Raw genomic sequence first — 26,599 nt, 5'->3', positions numbered from 1 at the left:
ACGGTATTTTGTACAAAAAATGTAAACTCATTCTAAGTGTGATAACTAAGTCATTTATGAATATTCTTTTAGTTTCCACCACTCAAAATGTTCACTGGCATCAGACTTATCCAAACATATATATATATTTTTTTATTTTTGATAGCCTTTATGGACATTAAAAGCAATATCGTGAATGAAGGATATGCTTAATAACTCCACGGTACATGCTCCAAAAAAAATCCCACACTTGACATGTATGCTTATAATCAAGGCCTGAAGGTATCTCTATGACAACATTCAGTTATAAATACAGCGCCACCTAGCCCTTGAGGCTTATATATAAAAAAAAAAATACCCCACATACGGTATTTTGTACAAAAAATTTACACTCATTCTAAGTGTGATAACTAAGTCATTTATGAATATTCTTTTAGTTTCCACCACTCAAATTGTTCACTGGCTTCACACCGATCCAAACGTATGTACGTTTCCATTTTGTTTTATTCATTTTTGATTGCCCCTTTGGAAAATAAAAGTAAACATTGTGCAATGAGTACAACGAGCGATGATGTGTATATACACTTTTACAAAAAAATATCAATCAGGGCAACTCATTGCCTAAAAATAAATAAGGACGCTGATTTTTGCAGGTCTTAACAATCACCAAAATCCGTTGAGCTTGACAGACACTGGCAAAAAAAATATTCTACATGTAAACGTTTATTATGCCATTTTCAAAGAAATTTTGCTTCCAATATGCCAGTACCCCAACGTGCCAGTACCCCAACGTGCAAGTACCCCAACGTGCAAGTACCCCAACGTGCAAGGACCCCAACGTGGCCCGGGCTGCGAGGGCCCTTTATAGCTGCTCGCAGCTCTAGTTATTATTCTTCTTCTTCTTTTTCTTTGTTATTATTCTTTTCCGCAAACAACCACATTTTTGAGGCACTAAACATGAACGAAAACTCACCAAACTTTACACGCAGATCGGGCCTGGCGAAAAATTTGATATTTTAAAGTCGCCATACATGATAACAGAAAAATGGCTCTGTAGCGCCACCTATATAGGTTAAACGGATCCCTGTCCCGCTACGATTGTCCGACGGCTATGAAAATTGTGTGGCACCTGTAGCACATCCCAATGAACAAAAACCTCTTTGAAGTGTGTACCCTAAAGTAGACAGAAAGTGAGGTATGAGTATTTAAATGTCCAATTTTTGCACATTTACAGGGGTCATACTTTTGCCCGCTTCTCCTACACGGTTAACCCGATTGACTTCAAACTTGGGCTGTACCATCTCAACACCTGGGACAACATCATGGTAAAAAATCAAAAGTTTTTGACATACTATATGACGGTGGCGGCTCATCAAATTTACAGTTTCAAAATTCTTACTTAACGAAGCATTGCCGGTGGTACGTTTAACCTAGAGCTATGAAAATTGGTACACATATGTAACAGACTATGATCTACAAAAAAGCCTGTTGGTGCCATATGCTAAACCTAACAGGAAGTCCGCCAGAGGCGAGGCATCAAATTTTGTGTTTCAAAATTCTAACTTAATGAAGCATTCCCGGCTGTACATTTCACCTAGAGTTACCAAAATTTGAAGACATATGTAACAGCCCTCAAGGTACAAAAAACTCTTTTTGAACCAAATGCTAAACCGAACAGGAAGTCCGCCATTTTGATTTACTTTGGAACGTGTTGCCATTTTTTGGGCCATTTCATAGGGGTCTTATTTTAACGAACTCCTCCTACAGAGTTTATCCGATCATCTCCAAACTTGGTGTGATTCATCTTAAAATGTTGAAGATGAAAAGTTATTGAAAGCTTTTTATTTCGTCGCACGCTGTTGCCGTGGCATGCACAGTTTGCAAAGGAAAAAATTCCTTCTTAATGAAGCATTCCCAGTTGTACGAAGCAGCTAGAGCTACGAAAATTTGGAGACAAATGTAACAGCCCACGATGTACAAAAAAAGTCTCTTGGTGCCATGTGCTAAACCCAACAGGAAGTCCCGTAGGGGCTGGGCATCACATTTTGAGCTAAAAAACTCCTCTTTAACAAAGCATTCCCAGTTGTACGTTTCACCTAGCGCTATGATAATTTAGAGGCATACATAAGAGCCCACAATGTACAAAAAAAGTCTCTTGGAACCATGTGCTAAACCAAACAGGAAGTCCGCCATTTTGATTTACGTTGGGATTTGTAGCCATTTTTTTGTGGCCTTTTTTAGGGGTCATACTTTAACGAACTCCTCCTACAAAATTTATCCGACTGTCTTCAAACTTGGTGTGCTTCATCTTAAGATGTTTAAGATGCAAAGTTATCGAAAGTGTTTTATTTTGTCGCACGCTGTTGCCATAGCGGTGCATTGTTTGCCAAGTAAAATGCTGCTTTTTTTTTTTTTTTTCTAAACATGCGAAAACTCATGAAACTTTGCACACACATCAAACTTGCCATAAAAAATGAACATTTTAGAGAGTTTTTCTGCAATTTTCAATAAATGGCTCAATAGCGCCATCTCGACATTTTTATGAAGCTTTTGGAAATGAATGATTCAGCTAGATGTGAAAAAATTTGGATACCTATCAGCCTAAGACTTACAAAAAAGTTTCTAAAGCCATATGCTAAACCAAACAGGAAGTCTGCCATTTTGATTAACTTTGGTATTTGATGCCATTTTTGGGGCCTTTTATAGGCGTCATATATTCTTTGGTACGTTTCATCTTAAGATATTTAAGATGAAAAGTTATTGAAATTTTTTATTTTGTCGCACGCCTTTGCTGTAGCGATGCATTGTTTGAAAAGAAAAATGTTTTTTATATGATTCAGCTAGATGTGTGAATATTGGGAGATCAGCCTAAGACTTACAAAAAAGTTTCTAAAGCCATATGCTAAACCAAACAGGAAGTCTGCCATTTTGATTAACTTTGGTATTTGTTGCCATTTTTGGGGCCTTTTATAGGCGTCATATATTCTTTGGCGCGTTTCATCTTAAGTAATTTAAGATGAAAAGTTATTGAAATTTTTTATTTTGTTGCACGCCTTTGCTGTAGCGATGCATTGTTTGCAAAGAAAAATGTTTTTTATATGATTCAGCTAGATGTGTGAATATTGGGAGGCATACCTATCAGCCTAATACCTCCAAAAAGTATTCTACAAAAATTTGTAGACATATGTAGCAGCCCACGATGTTTAAAAAAAGTCTCTTGGTGTCAAGTGCTAAACCCAACTTCTTTTCTTGATAATTTGGAGGCATACATAAGAGCCCACGATGTACAAAAAAGGTCTCTTGGAACCATATGTTAAACCAAACAGGAAGTCTGACATTTTGATTTACTTTGGTATTTGTAGCCACTTTTTGGGGCCTTTTATAGGGGTCATATTTTCTGCAAAACTTATCACATCGTCTTCATTCTTTGGCATGTTTAATCTTAAGATATTTAAGCTGAAAAGTCATTGAAATTTTTTATTTTGTCACATGCCTTTGCTTTAGGGATGCATTGTTTGCAAAGAATTTTTTTTTGAGAGTCTAAACACGGGGAAAAACTCACAAAACTGCACACAGATCAGATCTCTCATGAACATGAATATTTTATAATTTGTTGTGCAATTTGTAATAAATGGCTCAATAGCGTCGTCTAGATAGTTTTATGAAGTATATCCGATTATATGGTTCAGCTAGATGTGTGAATATTGGGAGGCATACCTATCAGCCTAATACCTCCAAAAAGTATTCTATAGCCATGTGCCAATCCATTTTGATTTTAAATTGTGCATCATTTTTGGCCTTCCATGAAACTTTGCAAACACAAAGCATGTCTAAAACATTTACAATTTAGACGGTTTCCTATGAAACAGTACCCCAATATGCCAGTACCCCGACATGCAAATACCCCAACGTGGCCCGGGTTGCGAGCGCCCTTTATAGCTGCTCGCAGCTCTAGTTATTATTCTTTTTCTTCTCCGCAAACAATCGCATTTTTGAGACACTAAACGTGAACGAAAACTCACCAAACTTTACACGCACATCAGGCCTGGCGAAAAATTTGATATTTTAAAGTCGCCATACATGATAACAGAAAAATGGCTCCTTAGCGCCCCCTACATAGGTTAAACGGATCCCTGTCCCGCTACGATTGTCCGATGGCTATGAAAATTGTGTGGCACCTGTAGCACATCCCAATGAACAAAAACCTCTTTGAAGTGTGTACCCTAAAATAGACAGAAAGTGAGGTATGAGTATTTAAATGTCCAATTTTTGCACATTTACAGGGGTCATACTTTTGCCCGCTTCTCCTACACGGTTAACCCAATTGACTTCAAACTTGGGATGCACCATCTCAACACCTGGGACAACATCATTGTGAAAAATGAAAAGTTTTTGATATACTATATGACGGCGGCGGCGCATCAAATTTAGAGTTTAAAAATTCTTACTTCACGAAGCATTGCCGGTTGTACGTTTAATCTAGAGCTACGAAAATTGGTACACATATGTAACAGGCTATGACCTACAAAAAACTCTTTTTGAACCATATGCTAAACCTAACAGGAAGTCCACCATTTTGATTTATTTTGGAACGTGTTGCCATTTTTTTGGCCATTTCATTGGGGTCTTATTTTAACGAACTCCTCCTACAGTGTTTTTCCGATCATCTTCAAACTTGGTGTGATTCATCTTAAGATGTTGAAGATGAAAAGTTATTGAAAGCTTTGTATTTCGTCGCACACTGTTGTCATGGCATGCACTGTTTTTAAAGGAAAAAAAATATCCTTAAAGAAGCATTCCCATTTGTACGAAGCAGCTAGAGCTACGAAAATTTGTAGACATATGTAACAGCCCAAGATGTACAAAAAAGTCTCTTGGTGCCCTGTGCTAAACCCAACAGGAAGTCCCCCAGGGGCCGTGCATCACATTTTGAGCTAAAAAACTCCTCTTTAACAAAGCATACCCGGCTGTAGGTTTCACATAGAGTTACCAAAATTTGTAGAGGTATATAACAGCCCTCGAGGTACAAAAAACTCTTTTTGAACCATATGCTAAACCTAACAGGACGTCCGCCATTTTGATTTACTTTGGAATGTGTTGCCATTTTTTTTGGCCATTTCATAGGGGTCATATTTTAACAAACTCCTCCTACAGAGTTTATCCGATCATCTTCAAACTTGGTGTGATTCATCTTAAGATGTTGAAAATGAAAAGTTATTGAAAGGTATTTATTTCGTCACACGCTGTTGTCGTGGCATACACTTTTTGCAAAGGAAAAAAAATCTTATTAATGAAGCATTCCCAGTTGTACGAAGCAGCTAGAGCGACGAAAAATTGTAGACATATGTAACAGTCCAGGATGTACAAAAAAGTCTCTTGGTGCCATGTGCTTAACCTAACAGGAAGTCCCCCAGGGGCCGGGCATCACATTTTGAGCTAAAAAACTTCTCTTTAACGAAGCATTCCCGGTTGTACGTTTCACCTAGCGCTATGATAATTTGCAGGCATACATAAGAGCCCATGATGTACAAAAAAGTCTCTTGGAACCATGTGCTAAACCAAACAGGAAGTCTGCCATTTTGATTTATGATGGGATTTGTTGCCATTTTTTGTGGCCTTTTTCAGGGGTCATATTTTAACGAACCCCTCCTACAAAATTTATCCGACTGTCTTCAAACTTGGTGTGTTTCATCTTAAGATGTTTAAGATGCAAAGTAATCGAAAGTTTTTTATTTTGTAACACGCTGTTGCCATAGCAATGCATTGTTTGTCAAGTGCTGCTTTTTTTTTTTTTATACACATGAAAACTCATGAAACTTTGCAAACACATCAGACTTGTCATGAACATGAATTTTCAGAGATTTATTGTGCAATTTGCAATAAATAGCGCCCTCTAGACATTTTTATGAAGCATTTCCGATTGTATGATTATGCTAGACCTACAAAAAAGTATTATGTAGCCATTTGCCAAACCAAAGAGGAAGTCCGCTATTTTGATTTTATTTTGGGAATTATACATCATTTTTGGCCTTTTTCATTAAACTTTGCACAGACAAGGCATGGAAAAAACTAACATTTTAAATGGTCCTTGTTCCATGTAACAGTTGTCAAGTGCTGCTTTTTTTTTTTTTTTATACACATGAAAACTCATGAAACTTTGCAAACACATCAGACTTGTCATGAACATGAATTTTTCAGAGATTTATTGTGCAATTTGCAATAAATAGCGCCCTCTAGACATTTTTATGAAGCATTTCCGATTGTATGATTATGCTAGACCTACAAAAAAGTATTATGTAGCCATTTGCCAAACCAAAGAGGAAGTCCGCTATTTTGATTTTATTTTGGGAATTTTACATCATTTTTGGCCTTTTTCATTAAACTTTGCACAGACAAGGCATGGAAAAAACTAACATTTTAAATGGTCCTTGTTCCATGTAACAGTACCCCAACGTGCCAGTACCCTGACGTGCAAGTAACCCAACGTTGTGCTCAATAGCGCCCTCTATGCATTTTTATGGAGCATTTCCAATTGTATGATTCAAGCGATACACAACTAAAGATGACTTGACCAAGATTTATGAAAACTGGGAGGCATACCTATTAGCTTAAGACCTACAAAAGGTATTCTGTAGCCGTATGCTAAACCTAAAAGGAAGTCCACCATTTTGAATTTATTTTGGGAATTGCACACCATATTTTGCGTTTTGATTAAACTTTGCACACACAAGGCTTGTCAAAAACATTTTAGATGGTCCTTGTCCTATTTGACAGTACCCCAACGTGCCAGTACCCCGACGTGCAAGTACCCCAACGTGGCCCGGGTTGCGAGGGCCCTTTATAGCTGCTCGCAGCTCTAGTTATTCTTCTTCTTCTTCTTCTTCTCCGTAAACGATCGCATTTTTGAGTACCTAAACATTCACGAAAACTCACCAAACTTTGCACACTCCTCAGGCCCGGCGAAAAATTTTATATTATGAAGTCGTCATAACAACGCGACTCTATAGCGCCCCCTAGCGTAGAAAAATAAAAACCAAGCCTGGCACGTTTGAGCTAGAGCAACGAAAATTGGCAGGCACGTGTAGCACCCCGAGACGCACAAAAAAAGTCTATTGGGACCATGTAGCTAAAATGTACAGGAAGTGTCATCGTCAAGGCCTGAAGCTATCTCTATGACAACATTCAGTTATAAATACAGCGCCACCTAGCCCTTGAGGCTTATATAAAAAAAAATAAAAAATACCCCACATACGGTATTTTGTACAAAAAATGTACACTCATTCTAAGTGTGATAACTAAGTCATTTATGAATATTCTTTTAGCTTCCACCACTCAAATTGTTCATTGGCTTCACACCGATCCAAAAGTATGTACGTTTCCATTTTGTTTTATTCATTTTTGATTGCCCCTTTGGACAATAAAGGTAACATTGTGCAATGAGTACAACGAGCGATGATGTGTATATACACAAAAAATACCAATCAGGGCAACTCATTGCCTAAAAATAAAAAAGGACGCTGATTTTTGCAGGTCTTAACAATCACCAAAACCCGTTGAGCTTGACACACACACTGGCAAAAAAATATTCTACATGTAAACGTTTATTATGCCATTTTCAAAGAAATTTTGCTTCCAATATGCCAGTACCCCAACGTGCCAGTACCCCAACGTGCAAGTACCCCAACGTGCAAGTACCCCAACGTGCAAGGACCCCAACGTGGCCCGGGCTGCGAGGGCCCTTTATAGCTGCTCGCAGCTCTAGTTAGGGCCCGAGCAGCGACCGCTGCGAGGTCCCTATTGTTTTTGTAAAAATTATTATTAGGGCCCGAGCAGCGGCGGCGGCGGTGCCGCTGCGAGGCCCTATTGTTTTTGTAGGAATTCTTCTTATTATTCTTCTTTTTCTTCTCCGCAAACAATCTCATTTTTCAGACACTAAACGTGAACGAAAACTCACCAAACTTTACACGCACATCAGGCCTGGCGAAAAATTTGATATTTTAAAGTCGCCATACATGATAACAGAAAAATGGCTCCTTAGCGCCCCCTACATAGGTTAAACGGATCCCTGTCCCGCTACGATTGTCCGACGGCTATGAAAATTGTGTGGCACCTGTAGCACATCCCAATGAACAAAAACCTCTTTGAAGTGTGTACCCTAAAATAGACAGAAAGTGAGGTATGAGTATTTAAATGTCCAATTTTTGCCAATTTTTGCACATTTACAGGGGTCATACTTTTGCCCGCTTCTCCTACACGGTTAACCCGATTGACTTCAAACTTGGGATGTACCATCTCAACACCTGGGACAACATCACTGTGAAAAATGAAAAGTTTTTGATATACTATATGACGGCGGCGGCGCATCAAATTTAGAGTTTAAAAATTCTTACTTCACGAAGCATTGCCGGTTGCACGTTTAACCTAGAGCTATGAAAATTGGTACACATATGTAACAGACTATGATCTACAAAAAAGCCTGTTGGTGCCATATGCTAAACCTAACAGGAAGTCCGCCAGAGGCGAGGCATCAAATTTTGTGTTTCAAAATTCTAACTTAATGAAGCATTCCCGGCTGTACATTTCACCTAGAGTTACCAAAATTTGAAGACATATGTAACAGCACTCAAGGTACAAAAAACTCTTTTTGAACCAAATGCTAAACCGAACAGGAAGTCCGCCATTTTGATTTACTTTGGAACGTGTTGCCATTTTTTGGGCCATTTCATAGGGGTCTTATTTTAACGAACTCCTCCTACAGAGTTTATCCGATCATCTCCAAACTTGGTGTGATTCATCTTAAGATGTTGAAGATGAAAAGTTATTGAAAGCTTTTTATTTCGTCGCACGCTGTTGCCGTGGCATGCACAGTTTGCAAAGGAAAAAATTCCTTCTTAATGAAGCATTCCCAGTTGTACGAAGCAGCTAGAGCTACGAAAATTTGGAGACAAATGTAACAGCCCACGATGTACAAAAAAAGTCTCTTGGTGCCATGTGCTAAACCCAACAGGAAGTCCCGTAGGGGCTGGGCATCACATTTTGAGCTAAAAAAACTCCTCTTTAACAAAGCATTCCCGGTTGTACGTTTCACCTAGCGCTATGATAATTTAGAGGCATACATAAGAGCCCACGATGTACGAAAAAAGTCTCTTGGAACCATGTGCTAAACCAAACAGGAAGTCCGCCATTTTGATTTACGTTGGGATTTGTAGCCATTTTTTTGTGGCCTTTTTTAGGGGTCATACTTTAACGAACTCCTCCTACAAAATTTATCCGACTGTCTTCAAACTTGGTGTGTTTCATCTTAAGATGTTTAAGATGCAAAGTAATCGAAAGTTTTTTATTTTGTCACACGCTGTTGCCATAGCAATGCATTGTTTGTCAAGTGCTGCTTTTTTTTTTATACACATGAAAACTCATGAAACTTTGCAAACACATCAGACTTGTCATGAACATGAATTTTTAGAGATTTATTGTGCAATTTGCAATAAATAGCGCCCTCTAGACATTTTTATGAAGAATTTCCGATTGTATGATTATGCTAGACCTACAAAAAAGTATTATGTAGCCATTTGCCAAACCAAAGAGGAAGTCCGCTATTTTGATTTTATTTTGGGAATTATACATCATTTTTGGCCTTTTTCATTAAACTTTGCACAGACAAGGCATGGAAAAAACTAACATTTTAAATGGTCCTTGTTCCATGTAACAGTACCCCAACGTGCCAGTACCCTGACGTGCAAGTAACCCAACGTTGTGCTCAATAGCGCCCTCTATGCATACATAAGAGCCCACGATGTACAAAAAAGTCTCTTGGAACCATCTGCTAAACCAAACAGGAAGTCCGCCATTTTGATTTACGTTGGGATTTGTAGCCATTTTTTGTGGCCTTTTTTAGGGGTCATATTTTAACGAACTCCTCCTACAAAATTTATCCGACTGTCTTCAAACTTGGTGTGCTTCATCTTAAGATGTTTAAGATACAAAGTTATCGAAAGTTATTTATTTTGTCGCACGCCGTTTCATGGCGATGCATTGTTTGCCAAGTAAAATGCTGCTTTTTTTGGGGGGGTCTAAACATGTGCAAAAACTCATGAAACTTTACACACACATCAGGCTTGTCATAAGCATGAATATTTTAGAGATTTCTTATTAAATTTGCAATAAATGCTTCAATAGCGCCCTCTAGACATTTTTATGAAGTCTTTCCGATTATATGATTCAGCTAGATGTGTGAATATTGGCAGGCATGCCTAATATATTCAAAAAGTATTCAATATAGCCATGTGCCAATCCATTTAGATTTTATTTTGTTAATTGTGCATCATTTTTGGCCTTTCCATGAAACTTTACAAACACAAAGCATGGCAAAAACGTTTAAAATTTAGATGGTTTCCTATTTGACAGTACCCCAACATGCCAGTACCCCGACGTGCAAATACCCCAACGTGGCCCGGGTTGCGAGGGCCCTTTATAGCTGCTCGCAGCTCTAGTTATTATTATTCTTCTTCTTCTTCTTCTTTATTCTCCGCAAACAATCGCGATTTTGGGTACCTAAATATTCACGAAAACTCACTGAACTTTGCACACTCCTCAGGTCCGGCGAAAAATTTGATATTATGAAGTCGTTATAACAACGCGACTCTATAGCGCCCCCTAGCATAGAAAAATAAAAACCAAGCCCGGCACGTTTGAGCTAGAGCAACGAAAATTGGCAGGCACGTGTAGCACCCCGAGACGCACAAAAAAGTCTATTGGGACCATGTAGCTAAAATGTACAGGAAATGAGCTATGAATTTTTTAATGTCCAATTTTGGCCTATTTTGGCACATTCACTGTGGTCATGCTTTTTCCCCCTTTGCAAACATTTTTCATCCAGTTGACTTCAAACTTGGCATTTATCATCTCAAGACCTAAGAGAACAGCTGGGCAAAAAGTCTTGCCTTTTCGAAATACTATATGACGGGGGCGGGGCATCAAATATTGCCTTTAAAATTTCATTTGTCCAGAAAGACCAAATGCTGAATAACTCCCATGTACAAGCTCCAAAAAATCTCAAACTTCTCAGGCAACGTAATAGTCACGGCCTGAAAACATCTATATGACAAAATTCAGTTATACATATAGCGCCACCTAGTGGTTACAATAAATGTCATACTTTACGTTTTTAGCTACTGTGCTGAGCTCGTTGAAGGGATCCAGTTGAAAATTGGTCAGAAAAGCCATAAGATGTTGATCATGCCCCACACCGAATATTGTAACTTTTCACCAAAAGGCGTGGCCGCTACGGTGACGCAAAGTCTGAAGATTTTTCGTGACAATAAAAGCTGCATTAACTTGACCGAGATGATCCTATCTTCTCAAAATTTCACACATTTGATGAGAGTCCAGCTCTAAAGACATCTACTAGCTTACATTTCATCTAACTGATAGCGCCACCTAGTGGCAATTTTTTTTCTTATGAATTTTCTTCTACGTTTTTCTCCAAACACGTTAACTGGACCTACCTCATATTTGCTCAGATGAGGGTTTCGGCCTTCATGATGTCACAACACGAAGTTTGTGAGTTTTCGCGATTTGCTGTGGGCGTGGCTAAGCGCTGTTCGCCAAGAAAACAACGCCAGTTTTGAGGGTCTAAACATGCACAGAAACTCCTGAAACTTGGCACACACATCTGGCCTGGTAAAATGAGCAATATTTTATTGTTGATTGTGCTATTTTTACAAAAATGACTCAATAGCGCCCCCTCGAAATTTTTAACGAAGCAGCCCCGGTTGTACGTTTAAGCAAGAACGACGAATATTTTTAGGTGTATGAGGGAGCCCAAGACCTACAAAAAAGTCTCTTGGACCCATATGCTAAAATGAACAGGAAGTGAGCTACGAATTTTTGAAAGTCCCATTTTTGACGATTTTTGCACATTCACAGGGGGCAGACTTTTGCCCACCTCTCCTACACGTTTCATCCGACTGAGTTAAGACTTGGCCCGGACCATGTCAAGACCTGAGCCAACGACAGGGGGAAAAATTTTGACTTTTCGAAATACTATATGATGAGGGCGGGGCATCAAAATTTGTGTTTCGCAATGAAAAAGGATATGCTTGATAACTCCCCGGTACATGCTCCAAAAAATCCCAAACTTGACATGTATGTTTATCGTCAAGGCCTGAAGTTATCTCTATGACAACATTCAGTTATATATGCAGCGCCACCTAGCCCTTGAGGCATGAAAAAAAAATACCCCACATACGGTATTTTGTACAAAAAATGTAAACTCATTCTAAGTGTGATAACGAAGTCATTTATGAATATTCTTTTAGTTTCCACCACTCAAAATGTTCACTGGCATCAGACTTATCCAAACATATATATATTTTTATTTATTTTTGATAGCCTCTATGGACATTAAAAGCAATATCGTGAATGAAGGATATGCTTAATAACTCCACGGTACATGCTCCAAAAAAAATCCCACACTTGACATGTATGCTTATAATCAAGGCCTGAAGGTATCTCTATGACAACATTCAGTTATAAATACAGCGCCACCTAGCCCTTGAGGCTTATATAAAAAAAAAAAAAAAATACCCCACATACGGTATTTTGTACAAAAAATGTACACTCATTCTAAGTGTGATAACTAAGTCATTTATGAATATTCTTTTAGTTTCCACCACTCAAATTGTTCACTGGCTTCACACCGATCCAAACGTATGTACGTTTCCATTTTGTTTTATTCATTTTTGATTGCCCCTTTGGACAATAAAAGTAAACATTGTGCAATGAGTACAACGAGCGATGATGTGTATATACACTTTTACAAAAAAATACCAATCAGGGCAACTCATTGCCTAAAAATAAATAAGGACGCTGATTTTTGCAGGTCTTAACAATCACCAAAATCCGTTGAGCTTGACAGACACTGGCAAAAAAAATATTCTACATGTAAACGTTTATTATGCCATTTTCAAAGAAATTTTGCTTCCAATATGCCAGTACCCCAACGTGCCAGTACCCCAACGTGCAAGTACCCCAACGTGCAAGGACCCCAACGTGGCCCGGGCTGCGAGGGCCCTTTATAGCTGCTCGCAGCTCTAGTTATTAGGGCCCGAGCAGCGACCGCTGCGAGGTCCCTATTGTTTTTGTAAAAATTATTATTATTAGGGCCCGAGCAGCGACCGCTGCGAGGTCCCTATTGTTTTTGTAAAAATTATTATTATTATTATTATTATTATTATTATTATTATTAGGGCCCGAGCAGCTACCGCTGCGAGGTCCCTATTGTTTTTCGATCGGATTATTATTATTATTATTATTATTATTATTATTATTCTTTTTCTCCGTAAACGATCACGATTTCGATCGGATTATTATTATTATTATTATTATTATTATTATTATTCTTTTTCTCCGTAAACGATCACGATTTTGGGTACCTAAACATTCACGAAAACTCACCGAACTTTGCACACTCCTCAGGCCCGGCGAAAAATTTGATATTATTAAGTCGTCATAACAATGCGACTCTATAGCGCCCCCTAGCGTAGAAAAATAAAAACCAAGCCCGGCACGTTTGAGCTAGAGCAACAAAAATTGGCAGGCACGTGTAGCACGCCGAGACGCACAAAAAAGTCTATTGGGACCATGTAGCTAAAATGTACAGGAAGTGAGCTATGAATTTTTTTATGTCCAATTTTGGCCTATTTTGGCACATTCACTGTGGTCATGCTTTTTCCCCCTTTGCAAACATTTTTCATCCAATTGACTTCAAACTTGGCATTTATCATCTCAAGACCTGAGAGAACAACTGGGCAAAACATCTTGCCTTTTTGAAATACTATATGACGGGGGCGGGGCATCAAATATTGCCTTTAAAATTTCATTTGTCCAGAAAGAGCAAATGCTTAATAACTCCCATGTTCAAGCTCCAAAAAATCTCAAACTTCTCAGGCAACGTAATAGTCACGGCCTGAAAACATCTATATGACAAAATTCAGTTATACATATAGCGCCACCTAGTGGTTACAATAAATGTCATACTTTACGTTTTTAGCTACTGTGCTGAGCTCGTTGAAGGGATCCAGTTGAAAATTGGTCAGAAAAGCCTTAAGATGTTGATGATGCCCCACACCGAATATTGTAACTTTTCGCCAAAGGGCGTGGCCGCTACGGTGACGCAAAGTCTGAAGATTTTTCGTGACAATAAAAGCTGCATTAACTTGACCGAGATGATCCTATCTTCTCAAAATTTCACACATTTGATGAGAGTCCAGCTCTAAAGACATCTACTAACTTACATTTCATCTAACTGATAGCGCCACCTAGTGGCAATTTTTTTTCTTACGAATTTTCTTCTACGTTTTTCTCCAAACACGTTAACTGGACCTACCTCATATTTGCTCAGATGAGGGTTTCGGCCTTCATGATGTCACAACACGAAGTTTGTGAGTTTTCGCGAATTGCTGTGGGTGTGGCTAAGCGCTGTTCGCCAAGAAGACAACGCCAGTTTTGAGGGTCTAAACATGCACAGAAACTCATGAAACTTGGCACACACATCTGGCCTGGTAAAATGAGCAATATTTTATTGTTGATTGTGCTATTTTTACAAAAATGACTCAATAGCGCCCCCTAGAAGTTTTTAACGAAGCAGCCCCGGTTGTACGTTTAAGCAAGAACGACGAATATTTTTAGGTGTATGAGGGAGCCCAAGACCTACAAAAAAGTCTCTTGGACCCATATGCTAAAATGAACAGGAAGTGAGCTACGAATTTTTGAATGTCCCATTTTTGACAATTTTTGCACATTCACAGGGGGCAGACTTTTGCCCACTTCTCCTACACGTTTCATCTGACTGAGTTAAGACTTGACCTGGACCATGTCAAGACCTGAGCCAACGACAGGGGGAAAAATCTTGACCTTTCGAAATACTATATGATGAAGGCGGGGCATCAAAATTTGTGTTTCGCACTGAAAAAGGATATGCTTAATAACTCCCCGGTACATGCTCCAAAAAATCCCAAACTTGACATGTATGTTTATCGTCAAGGCCTGAAGCTATCTCTATGACAACATTCAGTTATATATGCAGCGCCACCTAGCCCTTGAGGCACAAAAAAAAAATACCCCACATACGGTATTTTGTACAAAAAATGTAAACTCATTCTAAGTGTGATAACTAAGTCATTTATGAATATTCTTTTAGTTTCCACCACTCAAAATGTTCACTGGCATCAGACTTATCCAAACATATATATATTTTTATTTATTTTTGATAGCCTCTGTCGACATTAAAAGCAATATTGTGAATGAAGGATATGCTTAATAACTCCACGGTACATGCTCCAAAAAAAATCCCACACTTGACATGTATGCTTATAATCAAGGCCTGAAGGTATCTCGATGACAACATTCAGTTATAAATACAGCGCCACCTAGCCCTTGAGGCTTATATAAAAAAAAAAAAAAAAATACCCCACATACGGTATTTTGTACAAAAAATGTACACTCATTCTAAGTGTGATAACTGAGTCATTTATGAATATTCTTTTAGTTTCCACCACTCAAATTGTTCACTGGCTTCACACCGATCCAAACGTATGTACGTTTCCATTTTGTTTTATTCATTTTTGATTGCCCCTTTGGACAATAAAAGTAACATTGTGCAATGAGTACAACGAGCGATGATGTATATATACACTTTTACAAAAAATACCAATCAGGGCAACTCATTGCCTAAAAATAAAAAAGGACGCTGATTTTTGCAGGTCTTAACAATCACCAAAACCCGTTGAGCTTGACACACACTGGCAAAAAAAATATTCTACATGTAAACGTTTATTATGCCATTTTCAAAGAAATTTTGCTTCCAATATGCCAGTACCCCAACGTGCCAGTACCCCAACGTGCCAGTACCCTAACGTGCAAGTACCCCAACGTGCAAGGACTCCAACGTGGCCCGGGCTGCGAGGGCCCTTTATAGCTGCTCGCAGCTCTAGTTATTCTTCTTCTTCTTCTTCTCCGTTAACGATCGCATTTTTGAGTACCTAAACATTCACGAAAACTCACCAAACTTTGCACACTCCTCAGGCCCGGCGAAAAATTTGATATTATGAAGTCGTCATAACAACGCGACTCTATAGCGCCCCCTAGCGTAGAAAAATATAAACCAAGCCTGGCACGTTTGAGCTAGAGCAACGAAAATTGGCAGGCACGTGTAGCACCCCGAGACGCACAAAAAAGTCTATTGGGACCATGTAGCTAAAATGTACAGGAAATGAGCTATGAATTTTTTTATGTCCAATTTTGGCCTATTTTGGCACATTCACTGTGGTCATGCTTTTTCCCCCTCTGCAAACATTTTTCATCCAATTCACATCAAACTTGGCATTTATCATCTCAAGACCTGAGAGAACAACTGGGCAAAAAGTCTTGCCTTTTCGAAATACTATATGATGGGGGCGGGGCATCAAATATTGTCTTTAAAATTTCATTTGTCCAGAAAGAGCAAATGCTTAATAACTCCCATGTTCAAGCTCCAAAAAATCTCAAACTTCTCAGGCAACGTAGTAGTCACGGCCTGAAAACATCTATATGATAAAATTCAGTTATACATATAGCGCCACCTAGTGGTGATAATAAATGTCATACTTTACGTTTTTAGCTACTGCGCTGAGCTCGTTGAAGGGATCCAGTTGAAAGTTGGTCAGAAAAGCCTTAAGATGTTGATCATGCCCCACACCGAATATTGTAACTTTTCGCCAAAGGGCGTGGCCACTACGGTGCCGCAAAGTCTGAAGATTTTTCGTGACAATAAAAGCTGCATGAACTTGACCGAGATGATCCTATCTTCTCAAAATTTCACACATTTGATGAGAGTCCAGCCCTAAAGACATCTACGAACTTATATTTCATCTTACTGATAGCGCCACCTAGTGGCAATTTTTTTTCTTACGAATTTTCTTGTACATTTTTTCTCCAAACACGTTAACTGGACCAACCTCATATTTGCTCAGATGAGGGTTTCGGCCTTCATGATGTCACAACATGAAGTTTGTGAGTTTTCGCGAATCGCTGTGGGCGTGGCTAAGCACTGTTCGCCAAGAAAACAACGCCAGTTTTGAGGGTCTAAACATGCGCAGAAACTCATGAAACTTGGCACACACATCTGGCCTGGTAAAATGAACACTATTTTATTGTTGATTGTGCTATTTTTACAAAAATGACTCAATAGCGCCCCCTAGAAATTTTTAACGAAGCAGCCCCGATTGTACGTTTAAGCAAGATCTACGAAAATTTTTACGTGTATGAGGGAGCCAAAGACCTACAAAAAAGTCTCTTGGACCCATATGCTAAAATGAACAGGAAGTGAGCTACGAATTTTTGAATGTCCCATTTTTGACGATTTTTGCACATTTTCAGGGGGCATACTTTTGCCCACTTCTCCTACACGTTTTATCCGACTGACTTATGACTTGACCTGGACCATGCCAAGACCTGAGCCAACAACAGACGGAAAAATCTTGACTTTTGTTAATACTATATGATGAGGGCGGGGCATCAAAATTTGTGTTTCGCACTGAAAAAGGATATGCTTAATAACTCCCCGATACATGCTCCAAAAAATCCCAAACTTGACATGTATGTTTATCGTCAAGGCCTGAAGGTATCTCTATGACAACATTCAGTTATATATGCAGCGCCACCTAGTCCTTGAGGCATGAAAAAAAAATACCCCACTTACGGTATTTTGTACAAAAAATGTAAACTCATTCTCAGTGTGATAACTAAGTCATTTAGGAATATTCTTTTACTTTCCACCACTCAAAATATTCACTGGCATCAGACCTAACCAAACATACATATTTTTGTTATTTAGTTTTATGTATTTTTGATAGCCTCTATGGACATTAAAAGCAGTATCGTGAATGAAGGCTATGCTTAATAACTCCCAGGTACATGCTCCAAAAAATCCCATACTTGAAATGTATATTTATAGTCAAGGCCTAAAGGTATCTCTATGACAAAATTCAGTTATAAATACAGCGCCACCTAGTCCTTGAGGCATAAAAAAAAAAAAATGCCTCACTTACGGTATTTTTGCAAAAATTGTAAACTCATTGTAAGTGTGATAACTAAGTCATTGATGAATATTCTTTTACTTTCCACCACTCAATATGTTCACTGGCATCAGACCGATCCAAACATACGTATTTTTTATTTAGTTTTTTTTTTTTTATTTTTGATCGCCTCTATGGACAATAAAAGCAACATTGTGCAATGAGTACGAGCGATGATGCGTGTATATATACTTTTACGAAAAATCAGGGCAACTCATTGCCTAAAAATAGAAAAAAGACGCTGATTTTTGCAGATCTTAACAATCACCAAAACCCATTGAGCTTGACACACTCATCACACCTGGCAAAAAAAAAAAAAAAAAATCCACATGTTTATCATGCCATTTTCAAAGAAATTCTGCTTCCAATGTGCCAGTACCCCAACGTGCAAGTACCCCAACGTGGCCCGGGCTGCGAGGGCCCTTTATAGCTGCTCGCAGCTCTAGTTATTATTATTCTTTATTCTCCGCAAACAATCGCGATTTTGGGTACCTAAATATTCACGAAAACTCACCGAACTTTGCACACTCCTCAGGTCCGGCGAAAAATTTGATATTATGAAGTCGTTATAACAACGCGACTCTATAGCGCCGCCTAGAGTAGAAAAATAAAAACCAAGCCCGGCACGTTTGAGCTAGAGCAACGAAAATTGGCAGGCACGTGTAGCACCCCGAGACGCACAAAATAGTCTATTGGGACCATGTAGCTAAAATGTACAGGAAGTGAGCTATGAATTTTTTAATGTCCAATTTTGGCCTATTTTGGCACATTCACTGTGGTCATGCTTTTTCCCCCTTTGCAAACATTTTTCATCCAATTGACTTCAAACTTGGCATTTATCATCTCAAGACCTGAGAGAACAGCTGGGCAAAACATCTTGCCTTTTCGAAATACTATATGGCGGGGGCGGAGCATCAAATATTGCCTTTAAAATTTCATTTGTCTAGAAAGAGCAAATGCTTAATAACTCCCATGTTCAAGCTCCAAAAAATCTCAAACTTCTCAGGCAACGTAATAGTCACGGCCTGAAAACATCTAGATGATAAAATTCAGTTATACATATAGCGCCACCTAGTGGTTACAATAAATGTCATACTTTACGTTTTTAGCTACTGTGCTGAGCTTGTTGAAGGGATCCATTTGAAAATTGGTCAGAAAAGCCTTAAGATGTTGATCATGCCCCACACCGAATATTGTAACTTTTCGCCAAAGGGCGTGGCCGCTACGGTGACGCAAATTCTGAAGATTTTTCGTGAAAATAAAAGCTGCATTAACTTGACCGAGATGATCCTATCTTCTCAAAATTTCACACATTTGATGAGAGTCCAGACCTAAAGACATCTACTGACTTATATTTCATCTAACTGATAGCGCCACCTAGTGGCAATTTTTTTTCTTACGAATTTTCTTCTACGTTTTTCTCCAAACACGTTAACTGGACCTACCTCATATTTGCTCAGATGAGGGTTTCGGCCTTCATGATGTCACAACACGAAGTTTGTGAGTTTTCGTGAATTGCTGTGGGTGTGGCTAAGCGCTGTTCGCCAAGAAAACAACGCCAGTTTTGAGGGTCTAAACATGCACAGAAACTCATGAAACTTGGCACACACATCTGGCCTGGTAAAATGAGCAATATTTTATTGTTGATTGTGCTATTTTTACAAAAATGACTCAATAGCGCCCCCTAGAAGTTTTAACGAAGCAGCCCCGGTTGTACGTTTAAGCAAGAACGACGAATATTTTTAGGTGTATGAGGGAGCCCAAGACCTACAAAAAAGTCTCTTGGACCCATATACTAAAATGAACAGGAAGTGAGCTACGAATTTTTGAATGTCCCATTTTTGACGATTTTTGCACATTCACAGGGGGCAGACTTTTGCCCACTTCTCCTACATGTTTTATCCGACTGACTTAAAACTTAACCTGGACCATGCCAAGACCTGAGCCAACAACAGACAGAAAAATCTTGACTTTTGGAAATACTATATGATGAGGGCGGGGCATCAAAATTTGTGTTTCGCACTGAAAAAGGATATGCTTAATAACTCCCCGGTACATGCTCCAAAAAATCCCAAACTTGACATGTATGTTTATCGTCAAGGCCTGAAGCTATCTCTATGACAACATTCAGTTATATATGCAGCGCCACCTAGCCCTTAAAGCATAAAAAAAAATACCCCACATACGGTATTTTGTACAAAAAATGTAAACTCATTCTAAGTGTGATAACTAAGTCATTTATGAATATTATTTTAGTTTCCACCACTCAAAATGTTGACTGGCATCAGACTTATCCAAACATATATATATTTTATTTATTTTTGATAGCCTCTGTGGACATTAAAAGCAATATCGTGAATGAAGGATATGCTTAATAACTCCACGGTACATGCTCCAAAAAAAATCCCACACTTGACATGTATGCTTATAATCAAGGCCTGAAGGTATCTCTATGACAACATTCAGTTATAAATACAGCGCCACCTAGCCCTTGAGGCTTATATAAAAAATAAAATAAAATACCCCACATACGGTATTTTGTACAAAAAATGTACACTCATTCTAAGTGTGATAACTAAGTCATTTATGAATATTCTTTTAGTTTCCACCACTCAAATTGTTCACTGGCTTCACACCGATCCAAACGTATGTACGTTTCCATTTTGTTTTATTCATTTTTGATTGCCCCTTTGGACAATAAAAGTAACATTGTGCAATGAGTACAACGAGCGATGATGTGTATATACACTTTTACAAAAAAATACCAATCAGGGCAACTCATTGCCTAAAAATAAATAAGGACGCTGATTTTTGCAGGTCTTAACAATCACCAAAACCCGTTGAGCTTGATACACACACTGGCAAAAAAATATTCTACATGTAAACGTTTATTATGCCATTTTCAAAGAAATTTTGCTTCCAATATGCCAGTACCCCAATGTGCCAGTACCCCAACGTGCAAGTACCCCAACGTGCAAGGACCCCAACGTGGCCCGGGCTGCGAGGGCCCTTTATAGCTGCTCGCAGCTCTAGTTATTCTTCTTCTTCTTCTTCTTCTTCTTTATTCTCCGCAAACGATCGCATTTTTGAGGACCTAAATATTTACGAAAACTCACAGAACTTTGTACACTCTTCAGGCCCGGCGAAAAATTTGATATTATGAAGTCGTCATAACAACGCGACTCTATAGCGCCCCCTAGCGTAGAAAAATAAAAACCAAGCCCGGCACGTTTGAGCTAGAGCAACGAAAATTGGCAGGCACGTGTAGCACCCCGAGACGCACAAAAAAAGTCTATTGGGACCATGTAGCTAAAATGTACAGGAAGTGAGCTATGAATTTTTTAATGGCCAATTTTGGCCTATTTTGGCACATTCACTGTGGTCATGCTTTTTCCCCCTTTGCAAACATTTTTCATCCAATTGACTTCAAACTTGGCATTTATCATCTCAAGACCTGAGAGAACAACTGGGCAAAAAAATCTTGCCTTTTCGAAATACTATATGACGGGGGCGGGGCATCAAATATTGCCTTTAAAATTTCATTTGTCCAGAAAGAGCAAATACTTAATAACTCCCATGTTCAAGCTCCAAAAAATCTCAAACTTCTCAGGCAACGTAATAGTCACGGCCTGAAAACATCTATATGATAAAATTCAGTTATACATATAGCGCCACCTAGTGGTAACAATAAATGTCATACTTTACGTTTTTAGCTACTGTGCTGATCTTGTAGAAGGGATCCAGTTGAAAATTGGTCAGAAAAGCCTTAAGATGTTGATCATGCCCCACACCGAATATTGTAACTTTTCGCCAAAGGGCGTGGCCGCTACGGTGCCGCAAAGTCTGAAGATTTTTCGTGACAATAAAAGCTGCATTAACTTGACCGAGATGATCCTATCTTCTCAAAATTTCACATATTTGATGAGAGTCCAGCCCTAAAGACATCTACGAACTTATATTTCATCTAACTGATAGCGCCACCTAGTGGCAATTTTTTTTCTTACGATTTTTCTTCAATGTTTTTCTCCAACCACATTAACTGCACCTACCCTCATATTTGCTCAGATGAGGGTTTCGGTCTTCATGATGTCACAACACGAAGTTTGTGAGTTTTCGCGAATCGCTGTGGGCGTGGCGAAGCACTGTTCGCCAAGAAAACAACGCCAGTTTTCAGGGTCTAAAAATGCGCAGAAACTCATGAAACTTGGCACACACATCTGGCCTGGTAAAATGAACAATATTTTATTGTTGATTGTGCTATTTTTACAAAAATGACTCAATAGCGCCCCCTAGAAATGTTTAACGAAGCAGCCCCGATTGTACGTTTAAGCAAGATCTACGACAATTTTTAGGTTTATGAGGGAGCCAAAGGCCTACCAAAAAGTCTCTTGGACCCATATGCTAAAATGAACAGGAAGTGAGCTACGAATTTTTGAATGTCCCATTTTTGACGATTTTTGCACATTTTCAGGGGGCATACTTTTGCCCACTTCTCCTACACGTTTTATCCGACTGACTTAAAACTTAACCTGGACCATGCCAAGACCTGAGCCAACAACAGACAGAAAAATCTTGACTTTTGGAAATACTATATGATGAGGGCGGGGCATCAAAATTTGTGTTTCGCACTGATAAAGGATATGCTTAATAACTCCCCGATACATGCTCCAAAAAATCCAAAACTTGACATGTATGCTTATCGTCAAGGCCTGAAGGTATCTCTATGACAACATTCAGTTATATATACAGCGCCACCTCGCCCTTGAGGCATGAAAAAAAAATACCCCACTTACGGTATTTTTACAAAAATTGTAAACTAATTTTCAGTGTGATAACTAAGTCATTTAGGAATATTCTTTTACTTTCCACCACTCAAAATGTTCACTGGCATCAGACCGATCCAAACATATGTATTTTTTATTTAGTTTTATTTATTTTTGATAGCCTCTATGGACGTTAAAAGCAGTATCGTGAATGAAGGATATGCTTAATAACTCCCCGGTACATGCTTCAAAAAAATCCCAAACTTGACATGTATATTTATTTATAGTCAAGGCCTGAAGGTATCTCTATGACGAAATTCAGTTGTAAATACAGCGCCACCTAGACCTTGAGGCATAAAAAAAAAAAAAAAAAAAAAAAAACACTTACGGTATTTTGTACAAAATTTGTGAACTCATTGTAAGTATTATAACTAAGTCATTTATGAATATTCTTTTACTTTCCACCACTCAAAATGTTCACTGGCATCAGAACTATCCAAACATGCATACTTTTTTATTTAGTTTGATTTAATTTTGATAGCCTCTATGGACAATAAAAGCAACATTGTGCAATGTTTACGAGCGATGATGGGTACATATATTTTTTACAAAAAATACCAATAAGGGCAACTTATTGCCTAAAAATGAAAAAGGGTGCTAATTTTTGCAGATCTTAACGTTCACCAAAACCCATTGAGCTTGAAACATTCATCACACCTGGCAAAGAAAATCCACATGTAAAGGTTTATCATGCCATTTTCAAAGAAATTCTGCTTCCAATGTGACAGTACCCCAACGTGCCAGTCCCCCAACGTGCAAGTACCCCAACGTGGCACGGGCTGCGAGGGCCCTTTATAGCTGCTCGCAGCTCTAGTTTTAAACTGTTATTTATTATGTTGTTTGATATTCTCCATGTTCCCTGTGTATTGCTCTTGCTCTGTTCTAGTAGTCTGTAATCTTCTCTTTTGCTTATTCTTATAATATTCAAAAGTTTATTTTTGTATTTATTATAGTTGAATTCAGCATCTTTAGTTTTTAATAATAAAAAGCACTTATATAACCTTTTTTTTTCTTTTTACATGCATTTTCTATTCCCCGTGTCATCCATGGCTTATTCAAGTCTCGACTTTTCCTGGTCAGTTTTTAATGGACAATGTTTGTCATATAATGTAATTATAATTGATAAGAAAGTTTCATATGCTAAATTCGGGTCTTCATTTGAGTAGACCTCAGACCAGTTCTGTTTTTCCAGATCTGTCTTTAAGGCAGCAATGGTAACGTTGGGTTATTATTAGTTTTGTATTTGTGTAAGCCCTTGAACTACACTTAATCTTGTCCTAAGTTTTCCCATTTTAGCTTATTTTCCCTTCACTGTCATTGTAATGACATCTCAATACTGCACGGATTTGCTATAATGTCTGTTTTGTCCAGGACTGGACAGGCACAAATAAAATCCTGGCATTTTGACTGGCCCAGCCCGATTGCTGACCACGATTGCTGACCACGCTTGGCTACCACATAGCTCAACCACTCATGTTTATTGGTTCAGTCTGCTCTCTATATTGTTAATGGATTAATGAGCTGCTCCTAAATTGTGGGCCGGTCTCTTGGGGTAAAATGGAGGAAAATAATAATTGAATACTACCACATCAGCCCCAAAAGACACCGGCCCACTGGGCATCTGCCCTGTATGCCAAATGGCAAGTCCAGCTCTGGTTTTGTCTAAATTTTATTTTGTATTTTCACTTGCACTGTTCATCCAGAAGTTTTTCTTTTGATATGATTTTGTGAAGTCAGTGGAATCTTGTACAAGCCCTCTCGTCTTCATTCCCGCCATGCACTACTTTTAGATTCTGCTACACAAATAAGTAAACAGTAAACAAACATACCTCCAATGTGGTCAAAACTATTTTCTCCACAGAGTTGAAGTAGGCCTCCCACAAGAATTGGGTGTGCTGTCTTAAGGAGAGAATCTTATCTTGGTGAATGGAGCGAACTGCTGAGGGAACCTATGATACAAGCAAAAAAAAAACAAAAAAAAAAACACAAAAAAAACAAAAAAAGACACTGGCTCAGTAACGAGAAACATCATTAGTGGGGTTTCCATCTACCGGTAATTGGTTAGAAATTTTTAAGCGAATTGACTGAAAATGCGCAAAACGAACATGCGACTTATGCCCGTTTCCATCTGGTTTTCTTTTGCGAATATTGAGAGGGGATTCCATCGCTATAGGTGGCGGTATACACCACAGAGATGTAATCAGCCAGTAATTTAAAAGAAGACCAGGAAGCGACTGCGCCGTGCGTTTCCGTCGTACGAGTTTGCTTTTGTAAAATTTGTGTAGAGTTTCCTTGTCGTTATCTCTTTCGTCGTTCACCCAAACATACCTTACTTTATCGTTCGCCATTGCTTTGCGGCTACAAACGTATGTGTGACGTTTCGTATCTGTATCCAGTCTTGTCAGCATTTATTTGCAGAACCTGTTTCCATCACCAACATTTGTATTTTCCTTTTTTCTGTACGCTTCAAAATCCACCCCCTCCAAGCGGCAAAACATTTTTTTGCAAACTTTGGGCTCTTTTTCGAAGTTCTAGCGTTTCCATTCAGTTTTATTTTCGCATTTCTTGAAAATTTGAATAAAAATGGGTGGATGGAAAACCCAATACTGTGTATGTAAATATTTACCTGAAGAAGTAGCCTTTCATCACCAATCACAGCAGCAGTGTTCCAGTCAATGATCTCAGAGAAAGGCAGCTCCCAGCCATTACTTAGCATCACTGGGACACAGGCTGCCTATAATGGATGTACACAAGACCAAATGCTCAAGAGAAAATAAATAAATAAATAAATAAAACGTGATATATTTATATCCATATTCCATCCATATTCTTGACCGCTTATTCCTCACAAGGGTCGCGGGGGGTGCTGGCGCCTATCTCAGATGGCTCTGGGCAGTAGGCGAGGGACACCCTGGACTGGTTGCCAGCCAATCGCAGGGCACACAGAGACGAACAACCATCCACACTCACACGCACACCTCGGGATAATTCGGGAGCGCCCAATTAACCTGCCATGCATGTCTTTGGAATGTGGGAGGAGACCGAAGTACCCGGAGAAGACCCACGCGGGCACGGGAAGAACATGCAAACTCCACCCAGGAAGGCCGGAGCCTGGACTCGAACTCGAGTCCTCAGAACTGGGAGGCGGACATGCTAACCACTCGACCTCTGTGCCGCCCTGATATATTTATAAAAGAGACATATTTAATGCTTAAACCTGGGGTCACCAAACTTTTTCATCAGCTACCTCTTGGGTATTAATATGAAGGGCCACCAGCCTAACACACACTTATATAATGGTAATTTAAGTAAACTTATTTGATATTCTATACTTTTAATAATTAATGATATCCACATATGAGAAGACGCTGATCATGTTAATTTCTTACAATAATTAGGAAACAGATAAATATATACAACACTATTCCCATAAATGTCTGCCAGTGGGTTTTTTTTTAAATTGCTAAACTCTACAACATTCCAAGAAAAACAAAGTCCGATGACTGGTGAGGTATTTCTAGGACAGGCACGTGGGCTACACTTGGTCTTTTGGGGCTACCTGTTGGTGAACTCTGGTTTAATGTGTTTTTTCTTCGTAATAAAGTACACTTTCTACTAATTTGTATATTGTACTGCATTTACTGTATTTTCAATCACACATTAAAACTAGAGCTGCGAGCAGCT

At 38.8% G+C, this 26,599-nt stretch overlaps 2 protein-coding genes across 2 annotated transcripts in view; one reads left to right on the top strand and one right to left on the bottom strand.

The window, feature by feature from the left end:
- The window catches only part of LOC144023078 (uncharacterized), a 389,823-nt gene that overhangs the window by 179,708 nt on the left and 183,516 nt on the right, over window positions 1–26,599 (top strand). The gene's annotated exons all lie outside the window — the stretch shown is intronic.
- Window positions 1–26,599, bottom strand: part of LOC144023077 (exostosin-1a-like) — a 239,676-nt gene that overhangs the window by 198,090 nt on the left and 14,987 nt on the right. The window contains exons 4-5 of the mRNA XM_077528376.1: window positions 25,542–25,649; window positions 24,745–24,864 (exon numbers count right to left, since the gene is read on the bottom strand). Of these exons, the coding sequence (XP_077384502.1) occupies window positions 24,745–24,864; window positions 25,542–25,649 (228 nt within the window). The remainder of the gene's footprint in view (window positions 1–24,744; window positions 24,865–25,541; window positions 25,650–26,599) is intronic.

Source organism: Festucalex cinctus, chromosome 7 (assembly GCF_051991245.1).
Source record: "Festucalex cinctus isolate MCC-2025b chromosome 7, RoL_Fcin_1.0, whole genome shotgun sequence".
NCBI classification, from domain to species: domain Eukaryota; kingdom Metazoa; phylum Chordata; class Actinopteri; order Syngnathiformes; family Syngnathidae; genus Festucalex; species Festucalex cinctus.
This window is presented reverse-complemented; position numbering and strand designations above follow the sequence as displayed.